The sequence below is a fragment of the Gymnoscopelus braueri genome (assembly GCF_963280865.1).
Source record: "Gymnoscopelus braueri genome assembly, chromosome: 24".
NCBI lineage: Eukaryota > Metazoa > Chordata > Actinopteri > Myctophiformes > Myctophidae > Gymnoscopelus > Gymnoscopelus braueri.
Window position 1 is genome coordinate 32,570,278 of NC_137626.1, and position 26,734 is coordinate 32,597,011.

Genomic DNA, 26,734 nt, shown 5'->3' on the forward strand with positions numbered 1-26,734 from the left:
CAAATTCCATTATACTCGTGCGGACATCTGGCTCTCACAAGTATAGTAATACAACCAACCACACACACACACACACACACACACACACACACACACACACACACACACACACACACACACACACACACACACACACACACACACACACACACACACACACACACACCTGTGTCCAGGTTGACCTTGCGGTTCACGTGGCGTCAGTGGGATCAGAGCCACCGGTGTCAATGCCTCGTTAACTATAGCGGAGCTTTGATACTCGTCCCCGCTTTCATGTCACCTCTGTCACCTCCCTCGCTCTGCCGAGACCAGAGGGAACTTTGAAAGGAGATCTGACGGAATGAAGGACCTGCGCACACACACTGCACACACACACACACACACACACACACACACACACACACACACACACACACACACACACACACACACACCTTTATGTTACTAGAAGTGGCCTCACTCAGTGGACTAGAGAAGGTTGCTGAATTCCTTATTTCTGGAAGTGTGTGTGTGTGTGTGTGTGTGCGCGTGTGTGTGTGTGTGTGCGTGTGCGTTCACACTTGTGGAGTGGCTTTTCCACTGCATGGTATGGGCTTGATTCCAATCCGCTCGACTCCTACTCACTTGATGTCGTTTTCCACAGCAGATTTTCTGAATAGCCGCTTTGATGCCAATACTTTGGTCATTTTAAAGTACCATTTTAACCACAGGACTCTTTCTCGTAACAGATTACTTCTACACTTTGGGTATTGCTACTTTTACTTAAAGGTAGTGTAAGTGATGTGTTTTGGTTAATTTCTTTATTTTTTTTGAAAGGTCAAAGCTCTATATTGTGATCGTATTCATTGTTTTAGAGTGTTTGGAGTGTTCCGGTTCCAATTTTGTCTGCATATTTTTTTGTGTCATCACTTCCAATTTCACTAGATCCTTCTCTCTCCTGATTGGATAAAATTGGTATCCCGTCCTGAAAATGCACTTTGTGTTTACTAAAGTGCTGGGGAAACTGGAAAATCAATACGCGCCATAGCAAATAAATACTATCAGAATATAGAGGTATTTACTGTAAGAAAATGTACAAAAATGGCAGATGTACAAGCTCATTGCGCAGCACCGAGTGCCGCGGTACAAGCTTGCAGATCTGCACTTTTTTGGGGGGGGGAATTATTGTGAGCATTTTTGCAAATCTTTGAATATATATTTTTTTTAAAGCGGACTTTTCTAACTCAAATCTTTGCTTTGATTTACAATGTCTTCTAAATCCTTATGTTGCTATAATATCAGTGGTTCTTAAACTTTTTTCATGTCAAGGACCCCCAAAATGATATGTATTTGTCCGCGGACCCCCTTCATCTCAAAATATTCTGTTCCAGGGACCCCCAGAAGCAAAGATTTGAGTTAAAAAACATTCAAAGATTTGCACACATTTTCACGATTTCATTTTTCAAAAATAGCAGATCTACAAGCTCATAGCGCGGCACTCAGTGCCGCACTATGAGCTTGTACTGTATATCTGCTACTTTTGAATAGCCCAAAGGAATCTAAAGTGACACAGATGCGTCCCCGGATTGAATGGGTCAAAGATCTGAGTTGCTTCTTCCATCGCCGCACCTGGATCGGTATAAACGTACGCGTCCTCATGACTGGCTCCATTGTATTGGACAGACTCTTTTTTGAGGGCCACGTAATCAGGAAGATGGCTTCCCTGTGGGCACCCGGGGGTCAATTTGTGTCAGAGAGGAGGTCAAACAGGTGGGACACAAAGACAGGCAGTGTGTCAGGAAGTTCCAAGGTGGTCTTTCAAGCACGTCCAGGTGGTCTAACACACAAACCATCACGCAGGAAGGAGTCTTGAGATAAAGCCGTATTCACCTCTGTACCAACACACAGCGTCACACAGGAAACCTTCTATATGAATGAATTTTGAATTAATGCATTTGTATTTTCGTGTCTTGTCATGAAGGCGTAAAGAACCATCACTTACGGGTTTATAAGACCCCAAAACATAACTAAACAATATCACATTCACTTCCTGGAAAATGGAAACAGAAACCGCACAAGTAATTTTTTTTATATTTAGCTAATACCCAAAAACAAAGTATAAATATACATCACATATACAGTATGTTTACTTTGTCCGTTTGTCCCATGCTTTCTCTAAATATTCTGCAAGTGTCAATATCTTATTTTCCAAAATCCATGCAAGTCTCTCTGCGTCACTTAACCATATAAAATCTAGGTTTTTACACTTATTAAATATGTTTTTGACGCAACTCATGATATAATGGGCAGTAGAAAATAAAGTGGAACTCATTCTCAACATTATTTATGTCACAATAATAAGTGCAAATCCGCTCTTCATCTATTACTTCTCTATACCTACCAGTCTCAAGGTGCGGGGGCAAGATTTTATTCTAATGCTGATTGTTTACAACAAGGGTTCCCAAACTTTTCAGGCCCGACCCCCCAAAATAATCATATTTGAACTGGGGACCCCCCCGCCCTGACAAGCGCTTGCACTTAATTTTACTTAAAGTTGCACTATGTAACTTTCCTCTTCTAACCTGGATTTGAAGCTGACCTTTTTACCATTGAGCTAATAGAGCTAATGCCTGCTTGCTCACGGGATAGATTGGCCATCAGATCAAAATGTGTGTCAAATCCTGATCCTGTGTCTAGGTGAGACATGACCTAAATGTCTCAATAGAAGGGCAGGGAGACCAAATACAGCCACCCCAAGTGTATAAGTTATATTGTATTAACAGAGACTACCATACAGATTGGACAAAATTACTTTTTATTCATTAAAAAAAAGTGCAGCTTTAAGTAAAATATCAGAGTACTTCTTCCACCACTTTATGTGTTACAGCGGGACTGAACCTGAGGCTTCCATTCAATGCAGGTCTTTCAAGAAAACTTGAACCTGTGTCATGGCTGTCCATGGAAATGCTTGACCGTTACAGGAATTGAATCCGTAACCTTTTCTAAAAAAGAAAACAAAAAAACAATTGGCATTTTGATATATATATCATAATACAGAACGGTCAAAATACGGGGGGGCCACGGCACACACACACCTCCGACAAACAGATTTGAAACGCGATATTCACTCACTCACTCACTCATACATGTCATTTAAAAACAAGTAAATCTTATCGCTCGCTCACAGCGTCCACACTTGAGAAAATAGCTATCAAATAGCGGTGTTAAAGGTTAGCGGGGGGGGGGGGGGGGGGGGGGGGCGGGCGGATGCGGGGTTGCTACAAGCACGGTAACATTTAGAAGCACATAAAATGCTACACCCACCCGCCATGTACCTTCAGAACACCACAGTAGCCGCGTCTTATTTTCTCCTCCAGCAGCAGCAAACGCTGTGTGACAAATGTGTTGCGCTGGCCCCCAGGGGGAGGAAGGAGCAGCGGGCATATATAGCACCATGCTATTTAACCCATTAAGACCTGAGGCCAATTCTTAAAATGTTTTCTTAAAACAGATTTTTGAAAAAAATATAAAAAATATTTTTTTTACGTTTTTTCAAAAATAGCAGATCTACAAGCTCATAGCGCGGCACTCGGTGCCGTGCTATGAGCTTGTATATCTGCTATTTTTGAATAGCCAAAGAAACCTAAAGTGACACAGATGCGTTCCAGGTCTAAATGGGTTAATAGCCAAGGATCAGTGGTGGAAACAGTACTCAATTTTTTTTACTTAAGTAAAAGTATCAATACTGCAATAAAGAAACAAGTTACAAGTGAAATTCCGGAATTCAAACTTTACTTGAGTAAATGTGCAAAAGTATACAAAATGTACTGGAAGTACCAAAAGTGGAAGGTACTCGTTATGCAGAATGTCCCGTTTCACAAGTTTTCAAATGTATACAAATCTTATTAAAATAGCAGATCTACAAGCTCTCAATGCGTCGTATCGCAACGCATTGTGAGCTTGTAGATCGGCTATTTTCAAATGGTAGAAATGTATATAGGGCTGAAGTGTACTCCAGTAAAGTAAAAGTGCCTCAAAATTACAGTACAGTACTTGAGTACATACGTATTTAGTTACTTTCCACCAGAGGCCTTGAAGAGACACGAAGGCCTGGGTAGATGGGTGCTAGTTACGCCTATAAGGCAGCACTCATGCAGTCTGCGACATTGTAGTCTTGCATAGCCAGAAAACTATTCCACAATCTCTGAATGATATATATTATATATAGTCTGGAACTACACCCCCCCGAAAGCCGAGAAAGGAAAGTGCCATCTGTTCGTCATTTCTGTTCACGGAAATATATTTTTAACTATCTTTACATTAAATTTTTTTAATTTCCATTTCTGATTTGCCAGCAAGCTTTGTAGGATTTGATTATTTATATTATTTAGACAAATTTGCACGATTTTAAAACGTTTAAAAAAAAATCGACTTTAAAGGGTGAAACGGAAGCACAGAGGAGGCGGGAAGATCCGGTTTACTCCCGGATAGTTTTCAGCGCTTCTTTTGCACACGGAAGCGTTTGAAAATTGTCTGAGTACAACTGTCTGGCTCGAGAGACTAGCCCCATTGTAACAAAACTATTTAAATCATTATTATTTATTTTATTATTTGTATGTTATTTCACAATTTCAGCGATACTCTCTTGTATGCATTGTTTTATTTTATTTCATTTTTTTTTATTACATGAAAATATGATCAATCGATTTCAGCCCCACTTGAGGGTTTAGGGTTTGGCTATGTTTCCTCTGTTGTTATTGCTGATGCATTGCTTAGGGTTTTTTTTGCCCGTGGAACTCCGCACACGTTTTGTTTTGTTCAGCTCACCTAGCTCCGCCCCCACAGCTTGGCCTGGCCCCTCCCCCCCAAACCACTGGTTCCCAACGTCGGGTCCGGGGACCACCATGCGGTCCAAACGGACCCTTACGGGTCTGTAACTCTGAAAGCGTACAAATGGAATCCATTTGTACGCTTTCAGAGTTACATAAACACAAAAGAAATGGGACCCCTGACGCAACAATGAGAACCAGTCAAAACCGGTCAAAACCATCCACGCCGCAGTTTCCTGACTTCCTCTCTTTCCTCTTTTATTCTCGTTTCTTCTCCTGTCGTTTTTCTTGTGTCGTCTTCGTTCTTCCACCGTCCTCCGTCATTCCTCCTCTTCCTCCTCCTCTCCTTGTCATCCGTCTCGTCCCCTGTCCTTTCTGTCTGTCTCTCTCTCTCTCTCTGCCGGTCGGGTGGACACCAGCCAAACGCAAAGCGTGGAAGCTTAATCGCGTCAGTAGTCTGCGCAACATTTACAGCAACAGTTTCAACTCCTCTGAAGGTAACGGCAATAATTATATCGCTGCTGTCGGGGGCAGAAACCTCTTATCTCCATATTCTAACTTTTTAATTTTTTCGTAAATGAACGACCTACTTGAAAGGTAACAGTTTTGGACATATGAGGTTTCCACCCGACAGAGACGATATCTAAATATACAAGGCAGTGGAACAGAAACTGTCTTGTTGTGTAACAAATATATTTTGACTGGCCAAAATATATATATAAAATATAACCCTTTTCCCCAGTATGGGCACCTGCATCTACAGACAGTACTACACAGTACTGTGCTGCAAGGTTATAATAGTTTTGGATTTTTCATTTTAATTTAGTTTTAGTTTGTTTTGATTTTTTTTTTCTTAATTCAGTTAGTTTTAATTATTGGATTTGCTAGTTTTTATTAGTTTTTATTTTTGAAAATGCTAATAGTTTTAGTTAGTTTTTATAAATGCTAGTGTTAGTTTTAACTTTGTTTTATACTTTGGTCATAATTTGTCAGGTGCAAAGGTAAGTATTCTATAATAACAAACGTACCAAAAGATAGCATTTATGTATGCATTTGGTACATCGAAATCAATAAATTCATATCATCCCAAAAACCTTATAAATGAACAAAAACTAAGTGCATTTTGTCTATAATTTCAGTCAGTTTTAGTTAGTTTTGTAAACACACAATACAGTTGTTAGTTTTGGTTAACTATAATAACCTTGCTGTGCTGTAACTGTGAGATTCCCCACAATGCAACACTGACCAGCCTGTGCATGTCTGTTGCATGTCACATGAGTATAAAGATGAGCTTTCCTGCCTGCAAAAAAAGTGGGTTCCTCACCAAGCATGCTTCTAGCTTCTATACGTATTTTTCGTTTCATGAAGCAGGGACCCTCCACTACATATTGGATTCATGTTAAATGTGTATTTTCAGACATTTAACGACTTAAACCCTCAATACTTTGTAAACTTGACCCTTGGCTCTGTACTTGGTCTGCTCTTTTTTCCCTGTACACCAAACCTCTTGCGGAAAATAGCCGATCTGCAAGCTTGTAGATCTGCTATTTTTGGCTAATGTTCCCCCCCCAGAATAGGGATGCGAGGGTTCAAGTGGTTAATGTAAAAATAAATAAATAAAATCCCTATCACACAAAGATTTGGCAGCCACCCTGTAGTAACTCTGAGGACCCCCTAGGGGTCCCGGATCCCCTGTTGAAGACCCCTGCATTAAGGAATGGACTCCCCATTTGACACAATGTTAATCCCTGGGACCCCAATCTATCTCTGAGAGTGTACTGAACACTCTCAGAGTTACAGACCCACCCATTTGGTTCCTAACTATCAATCATTTATCTGGTCCTCAAGGACCCCTGGGGTCTGTCCCCCAGAACACAGAACCAACGCCAGACCGTACACAAACATACCGGTTCAATTGAGTGAGAATGGACCAGCACAAGTGATGTGGTCTCTATGGCAACGCCTGCTTCTTGTGTACGTAACGTCTGTCCCACCCAAACTGTCCCCCATGTCCAACCAAACGCCCCTCCCCTGTCACTGTGCCCCCCAGGGCCGGTGCTAGGCAATTTGGCGCCCTAGGCAATATTTTTCTTGGCGCCCCCCCGCTGCCGTGCCACCGTTTTTCTGCCACAGCGCCACCTAGAGCCTGCAACAAAAAAAAAATAATATATATATATATATATATATATATATATATATTATTTTTTTTCTTTTTTTTTCGCCCCCCCCCCCCCCCCTAGTGGTGCCCTAGGCAACTGCCTACTCTGCCTAATGGGCGCGCCGGCCCTGGTGCCCCCCACCAGGATAACACGAAACAAACATACCCCACCTGGGAGAGATTTGTGTGTGTGTGTGTGTGTGTGTGTGTGCGTGTGTGTGACGTGACTGACCCTGTGCACTTTGCTTCCTTTTGCCCAGAGGAGGAAATTAACGTTCTCTGTTCATTGGCCACAATGGCTAATGAGGTCCATATCAGTCAGTAGTCACTTTAACTTTATCTCTGTGCCCAAATGCTTTAGGATTGAAATCTACATTGTGGTCAGTAGATCACACACATACATATCTTACCAGTATTTGACTGGTGGTGGATATTAAAGGAATAGTTCACCCAATAAATGACTTTATTTCTATCGTTTACCTACCTGGTGTTGTCTCTGACTCTGTAAAACATTCCTTAACGGTAAATCCAGAATCCAAAAATGAAGAAAAAACTCGATGAATGGAATTAATCAGAGACTCCGTGTAACGACAGCTAAACGATATCACCGTTAAGGAATGTTTTGCAAACTAAAACTCTACGCACGCACGTCAAAGACAACACCGGGTAGGTAAACGATAGAAATACATTTATTGGGTTTTATTGGTACTCCTTTGATATTTTTTGGGGTTAAAAGAAAAAGTTTATTGTTCAAAAGTTAAAGCTCTGTATTCTTACAGTACTTTTGTTTCATTACTTCCAATTGCACTTATTGCGAACGCAGCGGAAGGAGGCGCGCCGAAGGCGCACCTCCGCGCAAGTGGAGCTTACTATGAAACCCTGCTCGGCTTGTGTGTGTGTGTGTGTCTGTCCGTGTGTGTGCAGTCACGCTCTCATTGGCTGCATGCACCCATGTGACTCACATGCGTGCACTGCCTGTAAGCAGCCACCCGAGTGCGCCAGAGTGCAGGAATTTAGACAATGCTCTGATTACAATACACACACACACACACACACACACACACACACACACACACACACACACACACACACACAGTCAATGTTCTCTCCCCATCACGGTGAAATAACACGGATTACAAGTCTGTAAATACACAATATTTTCGAGCTGCGTTCGCTTCCCGCGTTCGCGCGTCTTACTTGTTTATCCTGTATCCTGCATGAGTTCTCTCTCCTGATGGGTATCCCGGACCTGAAAATGTATGTTCTATTCATTAAAGAGTTCGAGAGACATTTAAGTCTGAGAGTGTACAAATGGAACCATTTGTTTACTCTCTCTGAGTTAAATTACACTTACATTTCACTCGCAGAACGACCTTACTGTGTAACTATACAACCCACAGTTCGACCAAAAGTTCAATATTGCTTCAATTTCCCACCTCGCCAGGCTTCAACGTTAACATTAACAAACCCACTATCCTTTGGCTTTTATCTATTGATTTATTGATCAATGTATTGATTGACTTTTGTCTAACTGATGGGGTCAAACGAAAGAGAAATGGAGTGACTCGAATTAGGTGCCGGGCAATTAAACGAAAACGTATCGAAACCGACATGTAGAGCCAATAACCGACCTAATCTTGCTCATGTAAGTTACTCGGAATTATCGAGAAGCAGTTTCATTATTTTTTACATATCAACAAATCGACCTATCATCATATTATGTTGATAAGTTGTAAAATGTTAGCCAAAGCCATTATCAATATTGTCCAGGCCTAAAAGAGCTTGAATCATTCTCAAAGTACTTTTATTTATTTGATTATTTCCTTAGAATCCACCCCCCCCCCGCTACACCCCCACCACCCCCTGTGACCAAAAAAAAAAAAAGAAATAAGAAAAGACATACATATTTCTTATTTTTGAGGTTTTGGAACAATCGGGGCCTGCAATATTTTCCAGGTTATTAATGTTGTAAAAGGCTGCGAATAATACAGAGAGTAATGACCTGTGTCGCCAAGCAATACTGTGTGCGGTGACATTTAAGGGTTTTAATTTGTGTTCCAGCAGGTCTCTCCCTTCCCCTCTCCCTCTCCCCTCTGATTGCACCAAGAGAGGCCTGGCTGTGGACCCCACACACACACACACACACACACACACACACACACACACACACACACACACACACACACACACACACACGTGCACAAATGCATAGACACACCCATGCAGGCATGTAAATACACAGACGCACTTGCACGCACGCACCACGCACCACGCACATACACACATATACAAAGACACACTCATGCATGCATGTAAATAGACGTGCATGTACAGTACACGCGTAGTATCAACACATGCAGATGCACTCATCTACATGTATACACAGGTATACCTGCACGCGCGTGCATGCCATGGATACGTGTGTGCACGCCCCTAGACACGGGTTCATAATCCCGTATTTTGCATCCCCTCGGCCCCAACACACACACACACACACACAAACACACACACACAGAGGCCCTCCCGTTGCTTGTAAATGCTGTAGATGTGGGGAATGTAGTGTTTTTGCTGTTAAAGGTTGCAGGTGTCAGAGTTCACAAATTGCCTCGCTGTCCCCCCCCCCCAGATCGCTGCTTGAATGTCGCCCACAGTAGCCAGGAGCACTGGCAGTAATTACCAGTAGTGTCAGGGTGACTGACTGACGCTGTGTGTGTGTGTGTGTGTGTGTGTGTGTGTGTGTGTGTGTGTGTGTGTGTGTGTGTGTGTGTGTGTGTGTGTGTGTGTGTGTGTGTGTGTGTGTGTGTGTGTGTGTGTGTGTGTGTGTGTGTGTGTGTGTGTGCGCGCGCGTCTGTGCTTAATGCATGTGTTTGTATAATACATGTGTTGTCAACTAATTGTATGCATATTCAAGTCAATAATGCTATAATTTGGTAGTAGTAAGTAAGAAGTGTGTTTAGTTATGTGTGCGTGTCTACGAGTTCACATGTTTACATTAGTACATATTTTCAGGTATTATTACAGTAAGCCCTATACTTCGTCATATGACGAATATAACGGCGCCTATAATGGCATGCCGATAATAGGGACGCCGGGTTTAAAGTGGTTAATCAGGGCCTCCTGGACATAATACTTACATTATTGGCATTAACAAACTCTAATGGTAGTTTAAAGGATGGATTCTGTGGTGCAACGCGTCAGGTCTTCCTGCAAGCTTGCATCACAAGCCCGCGTTTGGATACTCGGTGGCATATTAGCTTGATTGTTGCGACTGGAGGGCGAGTTGATTGCACACGCTAATGCCCTCCTCAATTTCATTTTGCTCTCATTAAATGGTTTGTGAGTTTGTTGCGTCTGCATGCGTGTCTATGAGTGTGTGTGTGTGTGTGTGTGTGTGCGTGCGAGTGTGTGTGTGTGTGTGTCAAGTGGGTGGCGTGAAGCAGCGTTTAAGACTAGGAAACGGCATTTAATTTGCGCCGGCGTTGAGGCGGACCTCTTTCTGGATTGTTGGTTTCCATAATTGTCAAACAGACCCCCCCCTACCCCCCCCCCACACACACACAACCCCCCGACACCAGAGAATCATGGGAATTTAATTATGATGGGAACATTGTTTCCTGGGACCTCAGGGGGGCTTCAGCCTATACGCAGGATGGGTGGGCCCGGCCCCCGAGTGTCTGCAAACCCAAAGAGACAGACAAGCACACACATACACACGCGCGCGCGCGCCCGAGACCTCCCATGCATACACACACACATACACATTTAGCATGCATACGTAATAATAATAATAATAATAAACTTTATTTGTATAGCACCTTTCATGACATGAAATGCAGCTCAAAGTGCTTTACAGAGCAATAATACAATTACAGTTAGAACCAATTTAACAATAAAGCAAACAAAGATAAAATAAAATAAAATAAAAGCAAGCAAAAGCAAAGGCATAAAACAACATTAAAATAGGGAATACAGTGAGGAATTAAAAATCAACCAAAGAATCAGCTAAAAGCAATAGTGAAGTAATAGGTCTTGAGCTGTGCTTTAAAGCTATCGACAGAGGCTGCCTGTCTTAGGTGTAATGGGAGTTTATTCCACACTGTCGGTCCGTAAAAGCAGAATGCTGCTTCACCGTATTTTTTATATGTCATTGTAGGCACCTCGAGCAGGTCAGCACTTGAAGACCTGAGGGCCCGGTTTGGAACATATCTCTCTAGGCAGTCAGAGAGGTAGGTAGGTGCCAGACCATTTAGAGCTTTATAAACTATTAAAAGAATTTTAAAATCAATCCTAAAAACAACCGGGAGCCAGTGTAGTGAAGCAAGAACTGGAGTGATATGTTCTCTCATCCTGGTTTTAGTTAAAATTCTGGCTGCCGCATTTTGAACAAGTTGTAATCTGTCAGTTGTTTTCTTTGGCAGGCCAGAGTAGAGTGCGTTGCAGTAATCAAGCCGAGAGAAAACAAAAGCGTGGATCAGCGTCTTTGCATCGTCTAACGACAGATAGTCTCTAATTCGCGCAATATTTCTAAGATGAAAGAAAGCAATCTTGGTGACATGATTAATGTGTGTATTGAAATTCAATTCAGAATCGATAATCACCCCCAGGTTCTTTACTGTGGTGTTACTTTCTACAGCCAGGTTACCAAGTCTACTTGTTATTGATTCTCTCTGCTCACTGGAGCCAATTATGAGAACTTCTGTTTTATCCTCATTTAGCTTAAGAAAGTTCTCACTCATCCAGCATTTTATACTGGACAGACAGGTCAACAATGGGTCTAGAGCGCAGGGGTCGTCTGGAGCTACTGAAAGATACAGCTGGGTATCATCAGCATAGAAATGGAAGTTCACTCCGTGATCGGCGATGAGTTCTCCCAGCGGTAGTATATACAGGGAGAACAATAAGGGACCCAGAATTGAGCCCTGTGGAATACCAGAACAGATGTTGTGTTTGTCTGAGTCAAAGTTAGCTAGACTGACAAAATAGCTTCTGCCTGTTAGGTAAGAGTGAAACCAAGACAAGGCTGTGCCTGACAAACCAATCCAGTACTCCAAACGTTGTAGTAGAATTGTGTGATCAATCGTATCAAAAGCAGCGGTTAAGTCAAGAAGTAGGAGAACAGATACATTTTTGTCGTCAGCGGACACCCTTAGATCATTAATTACTTTTACAAGTGCTGTTTCTGTACTATGACCTTTCCTGAAGCCAGATTGGAATTTGTTATGAACCTTATTGTTCTGTAGGAACACATCCAGTTGATGAAAGATAGTTTTTTCTAAGACCTTGCCCAAAAATGGCAGATTTGAGATTGGTCTATAATTACCCAGCACCAATGGATCAAGGTTGTGTTTCTTGAGTAGCGGTCTGACTACAGCCGTTTTCAGTGAGTCTGGAAAGACGCCTGAAAGTAGAGAGCTGTTTACAATTCTTAGGATATCTCCAATAACACTGTCTAAAACCTCTTTGAGAAACGGGGTGGGTACTACATCCAGTGAGCAAGATGATGATGTCATCTGTGATATAGTTTTACGGAGTTCCTCTTCATTAATTGCGCAGAATGATATTAGGCTTCCTCTGGAGGGATCTACATTTTTGCACCATGCACCATTTGCCGCATTTGCAGTGCTAGCAGCAGCATTTATAATACCAGCTCGAATGCTAAAAATTTTGTTTTCAAAAAAGGATGCGAACTCATCACACTTAGCTTTAGAAGCAGGGAGCGACTCCTTGTAAGCCTGGGGGGGGTTTAAGAGATGTTCAATGGTAGAGAATAAGACTCTGGCATTTTGCTTGTTGTCATTGATAATGCGTGAAAAATATGCCTGCCTTGCCAAGCGCAGTGCTTTGTTATAGGCCACTGTTGACTTCTTAAAGATCTCTAGGTGGACAGTGAGTTTGTTTTTTCTCCAAATTCGCTCAGCTTTACGACATTCTTTCTTGAGTGAGCGCATGTGCGTGTCGATCCAGGGTGTTACTCTAGAGTTAAGTTTCTTTTTAGTTTTCATAGGAGCCACTATGTCGAGAGCTGACTCTAATTTGAGATTAAAATGTTGAACCATATCATTCACTGAGGGAGCATCAAGTAGGGGGGGCACCTGCACACACGCCAGATGACGAGGAAACTCGTTTGCTGCAGGTGAGCTAAAAAAACGTTTTTTTATAGTATATTCTGTATTGTTTTTCCCTAGATCAGGGACAGTCATATTAAAACACAATAAATAGTGGTCTGTTAGTTCGGGCTTATCAATAATACTGTCAACAGTGATATTCAAACCTTTAGTGATCACCAAGTCCAGGGTATGGCCATGTTTATGTGTTGGCCCAACAACATGTTGAATAAAGTCAAAGTTGTGCAGTAACTGTAGGAAACCCATAGCCACAACATCCGAAACAATGTCAACATGTAGATTAGCATCTCCAGTAATCAGAGTTCTGTCATAATTAGTGGAACAGATAGATAAAAGTTCTGATATTTCTGTTAGAAATAAGGCTTTGCTGCACTTTGGAGGTCGATACATACTAATCATAAGCACAGAGGATTGACTCTCCAATATGGTGGCCTGGTATTCAAATGATTTAAAACTGCCGAGGTTTGGCAGAGGTTTGAATTTTAAAGTGTCAGAAAAGATATTCGCCAGACCACCTCCTCTTTTTCCCTCACGTCCTGAGTGAATGAAACTGTACTTTGGTGGGCATGCTGCAGCTAGGGGCACCGCTCCATCAGATCCAAGCCAAGTTTCTGTTAAGAAGATAATATCTAGTTTCTCTTTACAGATGATATCATTTACAGAGGAAGACTTGTCATTAAGTGACCTGATGTTAAATAGGGCCAGGTTTAGCTTCAGGCATTCAACTATCTGGCTGTTGCCTCTACAGGGAATGCGTGTTAAATTTGCTATATTTGCAGAGTGTTTAAAGTCACTCCTTGTCCCGGAGGCTCTATTTGAGATAACAGTGGGAATATTGTAAACCTTGTTTTCAACAAGGCTAACTGAAATAGCCTTGGGCCCAGACATGATTTTGGCTATGCATAATGGACCCTGCCTATCTCAGCAGTCAAATGTATTCTCTAGACGTAGGGACAATTCGTAGGGACAATTCTTGCGCTGTTCTTCACGTTCTTCGTTCCTGATCTTGCGCCTCTGTATCGCTAGTGCCAACAGCGTCAACCGTCGAGGGGGGATGGTTGGGGGGCAGGGCACGGTTGATGGTTGTGGGGCCTGGCGTTTGATTTGGGGGGTGATTCTAGTCCCCTCTTTAATCAAGTCGTTCATGCTACTGGTGAACTCCAGAAGGGGTATTGGGGACAGGGAAAAAGATGATGATGAGGAGGAGGAAGGTGATAGAGTTGGTTGATCTTCCTCATCGAGAGTCCATCCCTCCCTCTCATCGAGAGTCCATCCCTCCCCTCTGCAGACCGTGGCTGCAGAGTCGACAATCTCCTCCAGGCTGTCATCAGAGTCGACAATCTCCTCCAGGCTGTCATCAGCTTTTGTTTTTGTTTCCGAGTTATCAGAGAGTTCATTTGTTATGGCTGTTCCACCATCCTTGGTAGGGGGGGGTGTGGCGCCCCCCTCCCCCTCAGCAGCGGTGGGGGATGGTGTGGTAGCGTCTACACAAAGCCATTCATGTTTTTCAGCAGCGGTAGCAGATAACAGAGCACTATCTGTTGTTATGGAATCTTGTGCTCTGGCCTTGGGAGAGCTTGGTGAAGACATAGGAACATTATAGAAAAGGTTAGACATGAACAATTTTGCTCCCAGCTTGTTCAATTTAAGCCCGTCCGAGGAAAATAGGTGTCTTCTATCCCAAAAAAAATTGAAATTGTCAATAAAATGTACAGATTTGTTGGTGCACGTAGTTGAAAGCCATTTGCTCAGTGCAGACAGTCTACTGAAACGTTCATCGCCGCCTCTTGTAGGTGGTATTGGGCCGCTGATGCACACCTTCACATCAAGTGAGCTGATTTTGCTGAATAAGGCAGTGAAATTCCGTTTTAGGATTTCTGACTGTTTGTCCTCTGTATCACATGTGCCAACGTGCAAAATCAGGGTTTTCACCGTTGGGTGTTCAGCGACAAGATTCAGAATTCTGTCATTCATGTCAGAGACTTTGTCTTTGGGGAAGCATAACACTTTTGCCTTTCTTCTTATCAAGCTTTTAACATCTTTAATAGCGGCATCCCCTATGATCAGAAATTCAGGCTCATCATATAGCCTTTTTCCTTCTGAGTTACTCTTGGTTCTTACCCTGCTGGGTGAAGAAGATTTGTTTGGTCTGTCATCAGACGGGCATCTGGGGTCCTGAAGCAATGGGCTGAATCTATTTCCCAGCCGCATCGGACACTCAGCACTCGATGTTTTGGGAGATTTGTTTGTAGATCTCCCCTTGGCAGTTTTCCACAGTTGACGCTCAGCACTCGATGTTTTGGGAGATTTGTTTGTAGATCTCCCGTTGGCAGTTTTCCGCTGTTGAAGGGGGGTGAAAGACGCGGTACCCTGTGTCCGGGGGCGATGATGGTGACGCGCGGGTGGTAGCGCAGGCCAGCCGGTCAGATCTGTAATCACAGGGCTCCGAGTTCTGCCAGTTATTCGCCCCTTCAAAGCCTTTGGCTTTGCCCCGAGAGTGTTCCATGAGAAAGCTTTGTCATGGTCTTGTCCGTTGCTCTGAGACTGTGGAATTCCATAATGTTGATTCACTTCCACATTAACTCTTAAAAAGTTTAAGTCCGTTTCCAGCACTGCAATCCTTTGAAGCAATTTTTGGTATTCCTCTGTTGAAACAGTCGGGTACATCCTGATGCTAATTAGCTTTGGCTATATGCCACGTACCCAGTCACTGGAGGTCGACAAATAGATCGAAAAATAGTATATTGAAATATGGCAAAAGCTTCTATCTATAGAAGAAATAGAGTCCCATGTGTTTATAAATATCCAGGATCCATTCGTGGTTTCTCAGGGGAAAAAAATAAAAATAAAACATGGATATCAGCTGAGGAATGTAAGCATAGGGCAGAGCGAGCAGCAAAAGCGTCCTCACTGTACGAGAGCAGAAGCGTAAGAACGTGCACAGACGCACACAAAATCCAAGCAAATAACCTTTGCATTTCTGCATCACTTTGTTGCGGTGTGTTTTCTTGCTATATTGACATATTCGCATTCAAACGTAGTGGCTGGGCTACCAGCGGGGTTGGAACCGCTAAACACCGGTTAACCCATTCCAATCCGGGAACGCATCAACAAATGTCTTCTAAATCCTAACTGGTTTCTGAAAAAAACGTATGTTGCTGTATATCAGTGGTGCTCAAACTTTTTCACATCAAGGACCACCCAAAAGTATTATGTATTTGGCCCCTATCTCAAAATATTTTGTTCCAGGGGACCCCCCCCTCCCCCCCCCCCCCCCCAGAAACAAAGATTTGAGTTACAAAAAAATATATAGATATATTCAAAGATTTGCACACATTTTCGAAAAAAAAAACAAAAAAAAAACAGCAGATATACAAGCTCATAGCGCGGCACTTGGTGCCGCGCTATGAGCTTGTATATCTGCTGTTTTTGTATAGCCAAAGATTGAATGGGTTAGTGCCTTGCTCCATTATGTTGAGTGCGTGCCGCGTGAGTTCAATGACTTAGTTCGTCGGTTCTCGGCCCTTTTTCCGCATCAGTTTGAAGTCAGTAATTGGTTGAATTAAGCTCTCAATAGAGGCGAGGTAACCTGATCCCGGGTCAGTATATGTTAGAAGGTACGTACAGATCGCTGCAGGTGCTCTGTGTGTGTGTGTGTGTGTGTGTGTGTGTATTAGGCCACACTTTGATCAGGTAAAAGGGTTGATTAGAGGTCTTTGGCTTGTTGGTATCCATGACAAGGTTCAAATACAAGCTCTTCTCACATCAAAAGAGGGGAAACTTGATACTGTGATGAGTAAGATAGGATGTATCACACATATTTTTATTTTATTACCATGTCAACTCACCTGAAAACGGTTCAATGTGAAGAAGGATAAAACATTTTCTGGTATGGTAGTAAAAGGGATATTTCACTTTCAAACATGGTTAGGGTCATTTTTACGTCTACTCCATGGCTTTTGTGAGCACCACAGACAGTTTTTAAGTTGCTTGATTCAGTATTTAGATATTTGATATTCATTTTATCAGACATGTATTAATAGTTTTTTTTGGGGTAAATAAATGAATAAGTAAGTAAGTAAGTAAATAAATAAATAAATAAATAAATACAATTAATGAAAATAGTAATTGAAAAAAAACACCTCCTCACCTATTAGATTAGAAGGACAATATCAGTCACCAGAACCAAGAACGGGTGTTTTCAATCAATCTATCATGGTTAAAATGGAGTTTGAAGTTACAATGGGGTTTGTATAGGAAGGGGGCGTGTATGTTAAAATGAATATAAAATATCTAAATACTGAATCAAGCTATAGTTAAAAACTGTCTGGGGTGAAACACAAAAGCCAGAGTAGACGTTAAAATGACTCCAAACATGTTTGAAAGTGAAATCTCTCTTTAAGACAGCAATGTGATGGTTGTAACCTTTTGCTGGTCAAAAAGGCAGAGAATACCGCTGAACGTGGAACAACAAACACATGCTCCACAGGTTCACTGCATGCCAGATACTGGCAGAAGATTTTGGCTTTCTATTTTGTTTTATTTGTAACACAGATCGCAGGTGTGTGGAGTGGACCCTCGTCATGGAGTTTTAACGATGGGATTGCATCTCTTTTCCATCTCGACTTTTGTTGTTAACTTATTAACACCGGGAAAGCATCTGTCATTTTTTATTTTAACCATTATCTTATACTTTGGCTATTAAAAAATAGCAGTATGTCTGCTATTTTTTTTTTAATAATGACATTTTTTGCAAATCTAGAATCTTTGCTTCTGATTCTACAAATGTAAAATATTTTTTTAATAAAATGATATGTATTTGGCCGTGGACCCCCATCTCAAAATATGTTGTTCCAGGGACCCCCAGAAGCAAAGATTTGAGTTAAAAATGTTTGCTTTAAAATATATATATATTCAAAAATTAGCAAAAATGTTCACAATTTAAAAAAAATTGCAGATCTACAAGCTCATAGCGCGGCTATGAGCTTGTAGATCTGCTATTTTTGAATAGCGCAAAGTATAAAATAATGGTTTAAGATGCGTTCCCGGTTTTAATGGGCTATCGTACCATTTTAGGACGAAGCGTTGCTGCGTTTCCTCTTCTGCAGATTATTTTTGTTTTATTCATTCTTTTTATTTGACACTATAAGATGTTGGATTTCCTGGCCAGCACGCACGTGCTGAGCAGGTGCACGTGTGATGATGTGAGAGCACCACTGGCACAGGAGCACAGAGGAAGTCTTGTTGGTCTGCATCGTAGGCCTCCAGGCTGACCCTTTGATGAAGTAATGGGGGTTCATCCCCCTCGTTTTGCTAAATTGTAACCAGAAACATGTTGTTAGTGTGGTGATCACTGGTGGAAAGTAACTAAGTACAATTTTGAGGTATTGTTTTACTTTACTGGAGTTCTTCCAATTCTCAATAATTTTTACTTCTACTCCACTCCAATCTCAAAGGCAAATAATGTACTTTTAATCTTTTACACTATAATTATTTGAAAACTTTAGTTAACTCTTTGACTGCCAGAGTATTTTCATAAAGTACTCCCCCAGTGCCAGCAATTTTCGTGTTTTTTTATTTTTATATTTTGAATTTTTCTCATGAAAATAATTTAAGGACACATAATGTAAAGACCCAGCACAAATCCGCCACTAGAGCGCAGCACATGACAGCTAGATCATGTCGTTGGGTCTCTCTCACCCTTCTTCATAGATTAGACAAGGAAAAACATGAAAACGGATGTGACGTCCCCCCCATTGTTTTGATCGGCGAAAATTACGTTGTGATATACGACGGCGATGACTGATCGTCACCCAGACCATAGATTATAGAAGAGAAACTGTCCGTTTGTCCGTCATACCGTGTGAAAGACCGTTTATTTACCTATTTTGGACGAAAATGACTGGGGAAAAGAATCAAAAACCGGAAACGGAATCCAGGTCATGAAACCGGATGCAGATGTCCGTGAAGTAAGTGGAACTCGAGAATAACATTGAATATTAAGCAGCATAGCGCAATCAGAGATTAAACAATGAACGCGCGTCCAGCGCGTCGAGCGCGTCGACGGCCAACTGGACAAAGTAGCACTTGACGCGTTATCGCGTCGTCCGCAGTCAAAGAGTTAATAGTTACTTTGTAGAATTGTATTTTTATTACAAAACCACTTCAGACCGATGTATACTTTGGTCATTCGAAAATAGCCGATCTACAAGCTCACAACGTGTCGCTTTGCGACGCGTTGTGAGCTTGTAGATCTGCTATTTTCAAAGGATTTACACATTTGAAAACTTGAAATGGGACCTTCTGCATAACGAGTACTTTTACATTTGGTACTTTAATTATATTTTGATGCCAATACTTTTGTACTTTTACTCAAGTACATTTTGAATACCAAACTTGTACTTGTAACAGACTATTTCTACAATAGTGTATTGATACTTTTACGTAAGTACAAAATTGTGAGTACTTCTTCCATCACTGGTGGTGGTGATGATGATGATGATGATGATGATGGGGAATCGATGTCAGAGTTTCTTGGAACCATCCTCAATCTCTCCACCCCCCCCCCCCCCCCTCTCTCTCTCTCTCCACCCCTCAGCTATGCCCTCACTTCACCTTCGCAAATCTTGGGTAACAGCTTCCAAATGTGCCCCCCCCACACACACACACGCGCGCGTGCTCACACGCGCGTGCTCACACACGCACACGCACACACACACAGGCACGCACACACACAGGCACAGGCGCACGCACACACACACGCGCACACATGCAATAATTGAACCTACAATCAGGTGTCTGAGAACTGGTTTGACAGCAAATGTCCTGAAACAAGTGCCACACAAATGCACACGTGTGCGCGCACACACACACACACACACACACACACACACACACACACACACACACACACACACACACACACTCAGACTCACTCACAAGCCGTAATTGTCTCCTGATTGGCCTATTAACCTCTGAAGGGGGTTGTGGGTAATGGAACCATGTGTGCGTGCGCTGTAGAAGGCTGTGATTGTAATGAGTGTCCTCTGTCTGTCTCTCAGTGGGACCACAGACACACACACACACACACACACACACCAGTGATAAGAGGACAGCGAGGGGCAGGGGGGGGGTCCTCGGGGTGGGGATGCAGGGGTTAAATAGAAGGATATCCTGGCCTGGGGGGGTTGTCAAGGACAGTGCTTCATAAAGAACCCCCAAATTGATCTTTATTGCCACAGACCCCCATCTGAAAGGAGTTTGTGACAGGCAGGCACCCTCAAGAGAATGTTTTTGTTTTCAAGATCATTCCAAATGTTAAAGTGTGTGTGTGTGTGTGTGTGTGTGTGTGTGTGTGTGTGTGTGTGTGTGTGTGTGTGTGTGTGTGTGTGTGTGTGTGTGTGTGTGTGTGTGTGTGTGTGTGTGTGTGTGTGTGTGTGTGTGAGATTGTGATTGTGGATGAACGTTTGTGCGACTCGTCTTTGTAACAATTCCGCCTTAACCTTCTCTCAACCTGGTGTCCCTATTTTGGGCATGTCTTTATAGGTAAAAGAATTATGATAAAACAAACCAAATTTTAAAAGAATTCAAAACATTCTCGAAAATAGCCGAACTGCAAGTTCCCAACGCGTTGCTGCGACGTGTGGTGAGATTCAGTGGTGTAAAGTAACTAAGTACATGTACTCAAGTACTGTACTTGAGTACAATTTTGAGGTATTTTTACTTTACTGGAGTATTTCCAATTTTTTGTACTTTTACTTCTACCCCGTTACATCTCAGAGGCAAATATTGGACTTTTACTCCACTACAATTATTTTAAAACTTTAGTTACTAGTTACTTAGATTTTGATTATTAGTACAAAACCACTTGAGCCCCTATATACATTTCGGCCATTTGAAAATAGCAGATCTACAAGCTGACAATGCGACGCATTGTGAGCTTGTAGATCTGCTATTTTAAAAATATTTTCATACATTTGAAAACTTATGAAATGGGACATTCTGCATAATGAGTACTTTTACTTTTGGTACTTCAAGTACATTTTGTTACCAATACTTTTGTACTTTTACTCAAGTTCATTTTGATTTCCAGACTTTTACTTGTAACAGAGTATTTCTACATAGTAGTATTGATACTTCTACTTAAGTAAAAAATAGTACTTTCTCCACCACTGGTGAGATCATAGTTCGGCTTTATTTGCGCAGCGAGCATTCGTGTCTGATTCAAACTTAACTCTCTCTCTCCTCTCCTTCCCTCTCTCTCTCCTCTCCTCCTCTCCTGCAGAACAAGAGGAGAACTTTGAGTTCACCATCGTGTCGCTGACGGGCCAGACGTGGCACTTCGAGGCCACGTCGTACGAGGAGCGGGACGCCTGGGTGCAGGCCGTGGAGAGCCAGATCCTGGCCAGCCTGCAGTCCTGTGAGAGCAGCAAGAACAAGGTAACACAACACAACACAACACATCCATCCATTAGCGATCAATGTGTGTATCGTCGCTCTCTGGGTGGAAAACGTGGATGTCCGAAACTTACTTTTCAGAAAACCGGGGGGAAAAAATAACCTGTGTTCCAATAGATCCAATGTAGTTATTATTTAGTTAACATGTCTTGTTAAAGAAGTAGTTCACCCAAAGAATTACCGTTTTTTTCTATCAATTACACACCCAATGAAGCATTTCATTCATGGAGATTTAGTTGTTTTTATCGCATTCCTAAGCCAATAATTTGATGACCGACGGAAAGATGCTAATGTCTCCGATAGGAGACTCAAAGAGTCTCCTTTGAGTCTCCTACCAGAGAGACCGCCGGTCATCAAATTATTGGCTTAGGAATGCAACAAAAACTAAAAAATCTCGGAATGCAACAAAAACTAAAAAATAAGTAATGTTTTGGGTGAACTACTCCTTTACTACTTTTGATTGGTTCAACATTTATAAAACCCACAGACACACACAAACATTATTTTGTTTCTGTTTTCTGTAAAGCGACTTTGCGTATCTAGAGAAGCGCTATATACATTGTATGTATCATTATTATTATTAAACACTTTCACTTTCGAAAATAGCAAATCTACAAGCTCACAACGCGTCACAAGTTGACACGTCGTGAGCTTGTAGATATGCTATTTTTTGCTACTTTTGTGTGATGTGATTTGTGACATACTCTAGTATGACGAAATAGGGCATTAGTTTACGGGGGAAAAAAACATACAAAGTATTAAATATGGCGATACGAGCTTTTTGCCCGACATCAACGGCATAATCAATACATCCATCTATCCGTCCTCAGACAATGACTTTTACATGCTAAATTAATAGGTTCTCTGACACTCACTAAACTGTTCTTAAACGCGTGCAAGTGCTCCACCTCACTTACTGCGCACACGTACACACACACACACACACACACACACACACACACACACACACACACACACACACACACACACACACACACTTGGCATGGAGGTAATTACAAATGGCAATTACTGTAACTCAAATATGGTCTGAGTGTTGCCATTTGCCACCTCCGCACACACACACACACACACACACACATACACACACACACACACACACACACACACACACACACACACACACACACACACACACACACACACACACACACACACACACACACACACGCACACACACACACACACACACACTGTGTTTATGCCCCGGGCCCCTGCTCACCTGCACCCCCCCCCCCCCCATTCCATTTGTTTTCTGTGTTCTTCCCTCCCTCGTACCCCTACATCAATAAGCTTTAGCTGGGAACACCAATAACTGATGTGGATTTGAGACCATTATGCCTCTGTACACATCTGTTCTCTCTGTGTGTATGTGTGTGCGTTTGCGTTTGGGTGTGCTCACACGCACACACAGTAACATTGTGTTCATTTAACTCCAAGAGTGTAGAAATGGAAAGAAATGTACCCGTCAGGTTCCATTTCCACTTTCTCCGAGTTACAAATGGATAAATTAACAGATTTTACTGTGTGTGTGTGTGTGTGTGTGTGTGTGTGTGTGTGTGTGTGTGTGTGTGTGTGTGTGTGTGTGTGTGTGTGTGTGTGTGTGTGTGTGTGTGTGTGTGTGTGTGTGTGTGTGTGTGTGTGTGTGTGTGTGTGTGTGTGTGTGTGATAGAGAGAGAGTGAGTGTGCATGCACTGTAATTATACTACATGCATAGATTTTAATCTATGCATGCACATGTATGAGGAAAAGGGCATATTTGTGCAAGTGTACTTGTGTGTGTTCATGCCATTCATACCCAGATACAGTAGATAATGTAACATGCATTGGTTCCATTTGTATACTGTCAGAGTTAAGGGGGGGTCCCTGAAATATAAAGGTTTGAGGACCACTGATCTATAGACATAAACGTGTCTGAGCTAATATGTGTTTGTGTTCTCCGCAGTCTCGTCTGACCAGCCAATCAGAGGCCATGGCTCTGCAGACGGTCAGGAGCATACGGGGGAACTCGCGCTGTGCCGACTGTGAAACACAAAGTACGTAACGTCGTCTGCATAGCATCTGTCTTCATGGGTTAACTCATTAACACATTGACCGCCAGAGGTTAATCTCATAATGTACTCACCAGTGCCAACGTGTTATTGTTGTTTTTTTGTTTTTTTCATGTCGCCATAGATCTTGTTAAAATCCTTAAGATTGAGCCGTACACGGTCTGTTTACTTCCGCGACATCTCACTGTATCTCCCAGTGAAAACCGCATGTCAAACGGATCTCCATGATTGTAGTTAGAGCGGATTACGTTAAACAGTGATATGCGAGGAGAAAAAACTACAGGAAGAGAATTGAGTTCCAGTGTGCGCTTTAGAATGGGAGCCGACGTGATCGTCAAAACCGGATCCCAAATAATTCTGTTTCCGGTCATCAAACCGGAACCGGAAATGGATAAAAAAAATCCGAAAGTGCACCTGGAAAATTTTCCAGTTCAATCTTCCAGAAAAATCCTAATGATCTTGTATATTTCATAAAAGCAAAGGTTAAAGCCTCGATCTGCAATTTCTTCAACTGGTTGGCTGTATGGCTACCAAAACATCGTAATTGTACATGTAATAATTGATTATGAAACACAGCGCTAGTGTGTGGGTGCTCCTTTCACACTGTTTCCCTAATCGCAATTTTTTAGGACTTGGCCTAACACATTTTTTTTCTTCAATCGTGGAGTGGAGTGCATTATGTATTATGTAAAAAAGAAAAATGCACGGGTCTTCATGGAATATCCTGTACTTATTATTATTTGAAATAATCACTGTTATTTTGTCATAATTGTCATAATTGTTGAAAAATGCGCTCTAAGCTTGTAGATCAGCTATTGACGCTATTTGTTAAGTATAACATTATTAAATATTCCAGTAATTTCTATATACAGTATATCCAAGTTATTTGTCATATCTGCCATGTGCAAGTTTGGATTAAGAAGCCTAAAAGGCAAACAGAAATTAAATTTGTATTCATTATGTTCCAATGTCCAAAGCTTGATCATACTACAGCGTCGCACAAAAGCATACAAAAATAGCCGATCCTCAAGCTTGAAACGACACGTTTTGAGCTTGTAGATCTGCTACTTTTTGCTACGTTTGAATTTGAATCCTGAAAAGTAACAGTTTTGGACATACTGTACGATGACAGAGACGATATAATAACATATCTCTATCTAACCATCCGCCTCTCAATGTGCAGACCCGGACTGGGCCAGTCTGAACCTGGGCGCTCTGATCTGCATCGAGTGCTCGGGGATCCACCGGAACCTGGGGACCCACCTGTCGCGGGTCCGGTCCCTGGACCTGGACGAGTGGCCCCTGGAGACCATCAAGGTGATGTCGGCCATCGGGAACGAGCTGGCCAACAGCGTGTGGGAGGCCAACACCCAGGGGAGACCGAAGCCCGCACCCGACGCCAGCCGGTAGGACTCTAGTTCACACACACACACAACTTCTAGGTCTACAGGTCAGGGGTCTTCAACAGGGGGTCCTCAGAGTTACTACAGGTGGTCCGCTAAATATTTGTGTGTATATATATTTTTTTTTACATTAACCACTTGAACCCTGGCATCTCTTTTCTGAGGAAATCTTTAGCCAAAAAGGAAAAAAGAGCAGACCAAGTAAGCAAAAAAAGTGTAACCTTAAACACAATTGTATACAATATAGAGGGGGTCCCTGCTTCATCTCTCTCTCAGCTAGGGGGTCCTTGGCCTGAAAACGTTGAAGACCCCTGCTATAGGTGATACGGACAAAATGGACCAATATCCTGATATATTTTGACCAAATACCTCAATATCGATATTGTGATGATAGTATCGTGTATATATATGTATATACACACAATATTTTTTTTTCAAACATTGTCAGAAATGGCAACGAAAAAAGACAACGTTTATGCCATATCATGATATTATGAAATCCAAAATCCAGATGATATCTAGTCTTATTATCACGATATCGATTTAATATAATACATTGCATTATAAGCAATATACTGTATCACTGTTCATTCTTACTGGAGATAAAGGCTTGGTTCCTGTACTGTCCCGGACTGCAGATAGGGGGCAGTCAAAAGATGGGGAGAGTAATCTTAGCTGTTTTTTTCTCTGGTCATACTGTTTTCATATGGTTCCTGTGCTGGTATAAGTTTCTAGACAAAAGCAAAGATGCTTAATTTAAGGACATAGCCCATCCCACAGTCCATTACTTGGTAACAATTAGTACACAAATGATCTCCTGGTTATTGTTGTTGGGAAGATTGTGTGGCTAGACTGGGTCCAACAATTAGTTAAGTGACCATGGGGCTAAAAGAACGGGTCAGAAGCTGTGTTCACGTTCACTTCTCCCCTTATTGGAATTAATAGACTACTTCTGGACCCCTAAATGGCTAAGAACCTACTGTACGTCACACAGAGATACGGGGAGTGAGAGCGATATGGGCTTGTCTTGGTTTGGTCCCAGTCTGCAGATAGGGGGCAGTGTTTGAGAAGGTCAACCAGAGAATCATGTTGGATGTATTGGAGGTGGGGACACAAAGGATTGTCGTGTGTGTGTGTGTGTGTGTGTGTGTGTGTGTGTGTGTGTGTGTGTGTGTGTGTGTGTGTGTGTGTGCGTGTGTGTGTGTGTGTGTGTGTGTGTGTGTGTGTGTGTGTGTGTGTGTGTGTGTGTGTGTGTGTGTGTGTGTGTGTGTGTGTGTGTGTTATAAGTGTTGGTGTTCCTTGGAAAGCCTTCATAACAAATTAAAGCCGACTGTCTTCACGTGAATATCGACCCCTCCCCCACCACATTAGTCAACACAAGTACCTTATAATTACTACAGACACACGCACGCACGTGCGCACACACACACACAGTAAATATCCTTTGTGTTAATTTATTCATTTGTGCACTCCCAGAGTAAAATGTACAGACTAGTGCGTGCACACACACACCGTTACACGCGCGCGCGTGTGTGTGTGAGTATAGATTGGTCATTAGCCCTCCATGGATGAGCATTAGTGTATTCATTGTAGCGATCATGTAACCATTTATTTATCTGTGTGTATGGGAAACGCGTTTCCCTTCTTCTTCTTCTTCTTCAGCAGGGAAGGGAGATTAAACAACTCGTCAATATTATCTCAATTAACCCCCATG

General features: G+C 42.2%; 1 protein-coding gene across 3 annotated transcripts in view; it reads left to right on the forward strand.

The window, feature by feature from the left end:
• The window catches only part of agap1 (ArfGAP with GTPase domain, ankyrin repeat and PH domain 1), a 369,404-nt gene that overhangs the window by 315,919 nt on the left and 26,751 nt on the right, over nucleotides 1-26,734 (forward strand). For all 3 annotated transcript variants that reach the window (XR_013932707.1, XM_080422339.1, XM_080422338.1), the window contains exons 14-16: nucleotides 21,376-21,530; nucleotides 23,512-23,602; nucleotides 24,801-25,023. Coding sequence is in view for 2 of the 3 variants with exons in the window: in XM_080422339.1 (XP_080278465.1) it covers nucleotides 21,376-21,530; nucleotides 23,512-23,602; nucleotides 24,801-25,023 (469 nt within the window). In the remaining variant the exon portion in view is untranslated. The remainder of the gene's footprint in view (nucleotides 1-21,375; nucleotides 21,531-23,511; nucleotides 23,603-24,800; nucleotides 25,024-26,734) is intronic.